Genomic DNA, 7,404 nt, shown 5'->3' with positions numbered 1-7,404 from the left:
TGTTAGTGCCATATGTACACCCTTGAGGTATCATAGTGGATTTAACTACATTTTTTATAGAATATCATGATATATCCTTTACACCTTGCTACTTCATGAGTTGGGTAGTGATGATTAAACTATAAATTGAACAAAGTAAGGATTGCAGATAAATTAGGTATTCATAGGATCCAGATAAGAAATATCAAGATTGCAAGGGGCCAGATTGATGGCACCACTTAGAATACTACAATACTTTAAGAACTAGAAGTAGCTTGCAAATAGGGCTGCAAGCGGCAATTTAAGCTCTATGTGGATGAATGGTATGTGTCTTAATCAAGATGCCTGTACTCGTGACTGTTCATGTGGAGGTGTTAAACTCATTGATTGAATTGCAGAACATAGGAAAGGTTGTAAAGTGGCCTTCTTTGAATTATTATTATGAAAAAAAATTGTTCATTTTTTCCTGTGATAAAGAACCAACTATGGATCATAAGATCAGAGCTGTCAACTTTGTGATGGGTCGAAGGTCATGTACCATTCTGTTTAATAAATTTGAGCAAAATTATTGGCAACTATATAAGGTTTTAACGTTGTGAAATGACCAGTGGGCTTCAACCTTTTATTCCAACTTGCATTCAGTAGAGATTTCCATGGTAGGAATTAGGACCTATACACGTAGATGTAGAACAATTCAGCTTTCCTCGATATTCTTGAAAATCCACTTACATTCTCATTCCTCTTTGCTCCAATAGTCATAGAGCCTAATCAAAGGTCTACTACCAGTTTGTTCCTTAATATTCTAGAAAATCCACTTTCCTCATCACTCTACACCACATGGAGTTATTATAGAGTAATGTATTTAAAAGCCTGCAGTTAAATCTGTGAAGTATAGAACATTAACATATAGAGAACAGCTTATTGTTTTATATATACTTTTAGTCTCACATTACTTGGGAAGCTACACCACATACCTCTGCACTTCTATACCAACTTGCATTATGGGTCTTTTTTTTTGCAATTTTAAACTTTTAAGGAGGCTATACGTAATTTTTTTGGGGGTTTGTTTGTAACATCCTGATGTTTAGGGTTCTGTAATTTTGGAATTTAAAGGGGTTGTTTGTAACTTTTGAATTTTTCTGCGAGTTGTTTATAGTTTTAGATTTTTTGGAAGCTATTTGTAATTTTCATAGTTTTCAAGTTTTGTAATTTTATGAGATAACTAGCAAATAGGAATGATACCAACGTAAAATTATGGCATAATGGCATTATGGAGGTTAAGTGCAAAAAATCAAAATATTCTGAGGGTTTTCTAAACTTCCCAAACTTATTAGGGCTTTAGGGAGAGTTTTAAAAATTTTGGGGATTAGTGCTAAATGCCCAAAGTTATTGGAGGTTTAGTGAAATCTACTCTTTAAAAAAATTAAGGAGGGCCTCATGAAAATTTCTTGAGGTGTAAGACTACTGAAAAACAGAAGAAAAGAAAAGATGACGTCAAAAGAAATAAAAAGAAAAGAGAGTTAAAAAATGATTATTAAAATTTTTAAATATGGATAGCTATAATTTGATTATGATTAACAAATATTTGATTGTTAGAATTTTCTAATTATAGATATGAATAGTTTGATGAGGATACTTAGATGAAGATAGAATTAGTTGTACACATGTCATCTTCTAATAGGATAGAGGGACACAAGACACTTTTTTTGTTTTGGGGATTTGACATCTTGCATTTTTTGTACGCATGGCGCTTTTTGATGCCTTTAAGAATAGTTCACCAATTTCTATTTATTATATAAAGAAGGATATATAAAGGAGGATGTTTCAAACTTTAAGGGAGTATATGGAGAACCTGTGGAATTCAATTTGCTGGATCTTTTCATGCATCCAGTTTCAGAAACCAGAGGAACTTTAAGAGAGGAAATACCTTCCAACTTTTGGATGTTTGCTTAAGTAGTTATGTTTTGTCTTATGAGTGAGATAGTTTGGTTCTCATACAGGTATACGCAAATACATGATTTCCACGTATTCACGGTGCAAATTTATGTTAAAATTTGTCCACTTTTAGCATCATTTGAGTTTTTCAAATCTTTATGATACATTACTCATTACTTTCTGTGGGGGAAAGTTTTGTTCCCTGAAGACAGCTAGGTTGCTGCATGTTAAATTTTTTTTTTCTCACACACTTAGATTCATGTGGAATCTTCTCTTGCCAATTTTTTCTATGCACTTTATGGTATCATGCTACTCATAGTTTGGTATAAAGTTACTGACTCTGCATCTTTTTTTCTTTGGCATTTCATCTTTGTACACAGTGTGTGGCTTCACACCCAGATACAAGGATTCTGTTTCTCAATGGTAAAATCTTCAGCTTGTTCTCTATATGCTGATGTCTCCAGTTAAATCTATGCAATCTATCTCATTAATGAAATAAATCCAAGCTCCTGCCTGCATACGAGCATCCGGTTTGTGGTTGTTTTCTTGTAACTATGTTGTTTGCAACTCAATCAACTTTTCCTGCAAATGTATGTGATGAGGATGTCAGTTAATTGGGAAGAGTTGTAAGTAAAAATTTTTAAGGACTTATGTACTTTGAAACGAGTTCTGTAAGTTATGGCGATTTACATATGATTGCTTATGAATATCCTGTTTGATTCTTTCAGATGGGGTTCAGAGTATTTTTCTTATTAGAACTAACTAATTTGTGTAGTCCCATTCCCTTTTCCATTTCATGTAGGCCCAACCATTTTGTGTTTCTTACTTTGTTTCTTCAATCCGGACACTAATTTTACCCCTCTCTAATTGAATAGCAGACCGAGTATTAGGATTTAGGATATTACTTCGGCTTATTTAGAATTTCTAATTCCATGAAAGATAGAAGCTTTAGGCAGTAATCATCCTCATGTAGGCTTTCTTGATTCAAAATTTGTATTTTCTTGTCTACACTGGGGAAAAAGATATACTCTTTTAATATTTATACTAGTATATATGTGCATGAAGTATCCTTATGGATTTCCATCAATTTTGTGCCTATATCTTTCCATGAATTTAAATGTTTTAGAAAATTTGTCTGATGATAATAAATCCTTTTGAAGTATGAATAAAATGTCTAATATCTTTGATTTTTTTATATATGTTGATTATTTGGCAGTATATCTTAATCTTTGATTTTTTTTATATATGTTGATTATTTGGCAGTATGTCTCATTCTTTGCTTTCTTTCTTGCAGCTCATATGCCATTGTACCTGTATCCTTTTCTGAATACTACTAGTAAGACGAAGCCATTTGAGTACCTGAGACTTACCAGCTTAGGAGTAATAGGGGCTCTTGTAAAGGTACTGAATTTATATTTAGATTTGTTTTTGCACATTTGCTGTTAATATAAGCTACTGTGGCTTCACCTAGATCACTGTACTTATTTACTGTATTGGGGAACTTTGTACTTTTAGGGTGTGTTTGGATTTCAATGGGGTTAAGGGAAGTTAAGGGAAACTAGGTGAGAGAAGAGAAGGGAGTTCTCTTCCCCTTGGTTACACCCCAATTTGGGGGTAACAAATTTTATACTATTAAGGGGTGAACTAAGGGGAATTAGGGTGAATAACTTCACCTCCTAAATCTTTCCAAACAAGGTGAATGGTTCCCCTAACTTTCCTTCTCCCTTATTCCCCTCAATCCAAACAAGCCATTAACCTTTCAAAGTTGCCCTATCTCTGTATCCAAAAGTAATTAGTTAATATTTCATTGGCTATCTAAAAAAACATAGATTTTTTTTGTCTTTCCGAACTAAATATACCAATTATATAGTTCAGTTCTGAGGTTTATTCCCTTGTAAGATCCCCAATTACCTATTTCTAATCCTAACCTCAGCCGCATCTTGAGTTCCAGGTTCACTTCTTTGCAGTATAAATTTATACCAGTTATAAGTTATATCTTTGTTAGAATATAAAAACATAACTCTCAACCCTTACCACAACCTAGGAGTTCTGGTGTAGTGATGAGGAATTTAAGGTGGTGCCAGGTTCGAATTCTACTGGCCACAAAATTTGTAAAGCAGATTAAAAAAAGGATATTGCTCCATGAGACTAGATATATCTGCCCACCAAAAGACTCTCAACCTGCGGGGCATATTATAAAAGTATAACCCTCAGCCCTCACCACTACTTCAGAGCTTTCGTGTAGTGATAGGGACTTTAAGAATCTTGATAGACTGAGATCTAATGGTGGCATGCTGCTTTCCTAAATTTACAATTATAATTAAACTGGGGTATGAACACAATTTAATCACTAACCAGAATACAATGCTTTCTTACCAAAATCCATAGTCTCCACTTCTGTAAGTAAACTTCAACGTAAGTCTATCAAGATAATTAACGACACTCAAATGTTGAAGCGAAAAGTATTCAGCGACTACTTTTTCCTCCGGAGTTAATTGGTTGTCTCTCATAATCACTCCTATCCTTCTTTCTTCCATTATTTGTAAAACAGTGGGTTGCTCTGAGAACTTGATTACGAACAGATCATTTGATGTAATCAACAGTTACTGTCTAGAATCCATTTTTGCATATACCTATTATAAATCGGCTTCATTAATGGCTCCCTATTATTAATCATGTTACTAGGTTTCGAAGTGTTACTAAACTTTTTATGTTGCAGGTGGATGATACTGAGGTTATTGGTTTTCTTCTTCAAACAGAAATTATTCCTCTGTGTCTGCGCACTATGGAAAATGGTAGTGAATTGTCAAAAACGGTATGTAAATGACCCCTTGAATTGTATTTTGCTAAATTTAAAACTTTCCATTGTTCGGCATTATTTATTTGTATATTTTCATCATGGATGCTAACTAATTGCTGACTGTAAAATAATTCTGCCTTTTTTTGTTCTTTGTTCCTTGATAAAGTGAATATTTAATCTTCTTATCTGTAAATAAAAACCATACATCTGCAGAACAAAAACTCGTTTACAAAATAAACAACTTCATTAAAGATTATAGATGAGGGGATTTTTGTGTTAAACTTTTTAGATGAGAGGTTTTTCTTGAAAGCAGGGTGTTCATGAAGGAGGTATTTGATAATTTATGTGTTAAACTTTTTAGATGAGAGGTTTTTCTTGAAAACAGGGTATTCATGAAGGAGGTATTTGATAATTTACCCAAAAAATTATGCAGGTGGCGACCTTCATTGTTCAAAAAATTCTGCTAGATGATATCGGGCTTCGTTATATTTGTGCCACAGCAGAACGGTTCTTTGCTGTAATTCAAGTGTTATCGACCATGATTGAATCACTTTCCGAGCAGCCCTCTATGAGGCTACTGAAACATATCATTCGCTGTTGCCTGAGGCTATCTGACAATTCAAGGTAATTTATTTATTTATCTTTATGTTTCTCATTTATACATTTAGTAATTAGTTATTTTTTTTCAATTATAATATGATTCTCATGTTCACAGGGCATGCGAAGCTCTGAGGGACCATCTTCCAAAACTGTTAACTGACAGGACTGTTGACCGCTGCCTTCGTGTGAGTTCACCTTTTTGCTCAAGTATCTTTGCAATATACAATCTCAATGTAGGCAATCAAATTTTCACTCATAACCCTCCTGGCTCTTAATTTTCTAATATCTTCTTCCATGACTTTTTACAACTTTTTAACAGTATTTAACATGTTTTCATGTTATATTTTTCTTTTTATCTTAGTTTCCAAATATTAACTATTAGAAGTCAACAGGTTTGATGAAAAAAATTTCAAATTTTAGTTGGTAGTTGAAGTTTTAATTTTACCTTTTTAGTGTTATGATGGAAACATTATGCATCCGACTCTTTCAAAACTAATATATATGCATAGTGATGAGAATATTTCATCTCTAGACCTTGATTGTGTAACTTGAGAAATGTAACACACTTCGAGCAAAAACTAAACCTGCATTAATATCTGGGTAATTTTCACAAAACTACGATGAACTTTGGGGGTATTTGCACAAAACTATCATAATCTTCTTTTATTAGAGAAAACTACCATGAACTTTTAACTGCCAAAAAAATACAAAAAACTTCTGGAAAATATTGATAACGACTTTAACGTCGTGGATGAAAGTTCTAAACTATCCTTATTTATATGTCTACCCACAAATCAGAGAATAAGTTCGTCTTGCACTTTAACTGGTCAATTCTATATGTGTTTCTATAACATATTTCTCTAGATTCAATTGAATTTTCTTTTTCTTGCTTTTTTTTCCTTCTTTCTTGAAAATTTTTGGTCAGAGGTTGTCTGGCATGACGTTCAATTTGCAATATTTATTGCAGGAAGATCCTGCAACTGGTAGATGGCTCCAACAGCTTCTATTGAACGTCTATGGAGAAATCGGAGCAGCGGCTTTTCAGGGAGGATTGGAACTGATGATGGGAAACTAGGGTTTGTTGAATCTTTTCCTTGTGTACAAATAATAATGTATCATATGAATGACAATACAAGATGTCATTCATATGATATGAAGCTTTGGAACAACAGGAACCTATAAACGACAATATAAGATGTCGTTTAGATGTTTGTTTACTGTGATGTGCATGTTTATTGTTATGTGCAAGTTATATTATCTTAACTTAGTCCTATTGTAACTTATGGTTTTGCCTCTTGGGCTTTATTTAGCAAAGTAACTATAGAAATCAAGAGGGTATGAAACATTCAGTGTAAGACTTTTGCAAAGTTGGCTCAAGTGGAGTTTGAGGATATCACTGTTTTCATGTTTGTTTGAGTAATGTAATGTGGGGCATGAGAATTTTGTTTTAGTTGTAATGTGATGTACTGCGAATTGTTCAAAACTGAAAACTGAGAAGATGGATGACGAAACAACTGAAATTTTACATTTTTCTCTATTTTCAGTTGTTGGAAAGAGTATATTGTTGAGGGTTCAGTATACTATTATGTTCAGCAAGAATTATACCTTCTTTGATGATTTTCATGTCCCATTGCCCCTTTGGTGGTTATGCACGCCTATCTATACTATGTCATATCATTGCGGCCTATCTATACTGTGTCATATCATTGTATATTTTCCGCAGGGAGTGTAATAACCATAGGAAGGTCAATTGATAAATGAATCATGAAGAGGTATGTAAAACCTTTGCGCAAATGTTTGATGTATAGTGATTTTGATAATACGATGGTTATTTCTTATTGATAATTTCTTTTACATGTGCCTTCTATCGGTATCTTTGAGGCAATGTTGACGAATATTTATTGTTTGCTATTAATTTTGACGAAGTTAGGATTTGTTGCGCTGCATATGCTGAGTATTTGTGGTTTCTATGTTGAGAGTAACCGCTTTAAGCTTATTATTTGCTATTCTGTACCACACAAAGTGCTGTTGATTTCCTTGAAGGTTATTTATTCATTGTTTTAGACAAAATGCGACTCCCTCGAAAATTC

At 33.4% G+C, this 7,404-nt stretch overlaps 1 protein-coding gene across 1 annotated transcript in view; it reads left to right on the top strand.

Annotated features, from left to right (window-relative positions):
- Window positions 1-6,764, top strand: part of LOC109820450 (cell differentiation protein RCD1 homolog) — a 17,895-nt gene extending 11,131 nt beyond the window's left edge. The window contains exons 4-9 of the mRNA XM_020386594.1: window positions 2,295-2,337; window positions 3,209-3,315; window positions 4,634-4,729; window positions 5,148-5,338; window positions 5,430-5,499; window positions 6,282-6,764. Coding sequence (XP_020242183.1) covers window positions 2,295-2,337; window positions 3,209-3,315; window positions 4,634-4,729; window positions 5,148-5,338; window positions 5,430-5,499; window positions 6,282-6,389 — 615 coding nt within the window. The 3' untranslated portion in view covers window positions 6,390-6,764. The remainder of the gene's footprint in view (window positions 1-2,294; window positions 2,338-3,208; window positions 3,316-4,633; window positions 4,730-5,147; window positions 5,339-5,429; window positions 5,500-6,281) is intronic.

This window comes from Asparagus officinalis, chromosome 8 (genome assembly GCF_001876935.1).
Source record: "Asparagus officinalis chromosome 8, Aspof.V1, whole genome shotgun sequence".
NCBI classification, from domain to species: Eukaryota; Viridiplantae; Streptophyta; class Magnoliopsida; order Asparagales; family Asparagaceae; genus Asparagus; species Asparagus officinalis.
The sequence above is the reverse complement of the archived record's forward strand: the minus strand, read 5'-3'. Positions and strand labels throughout refer to the sequence as shown.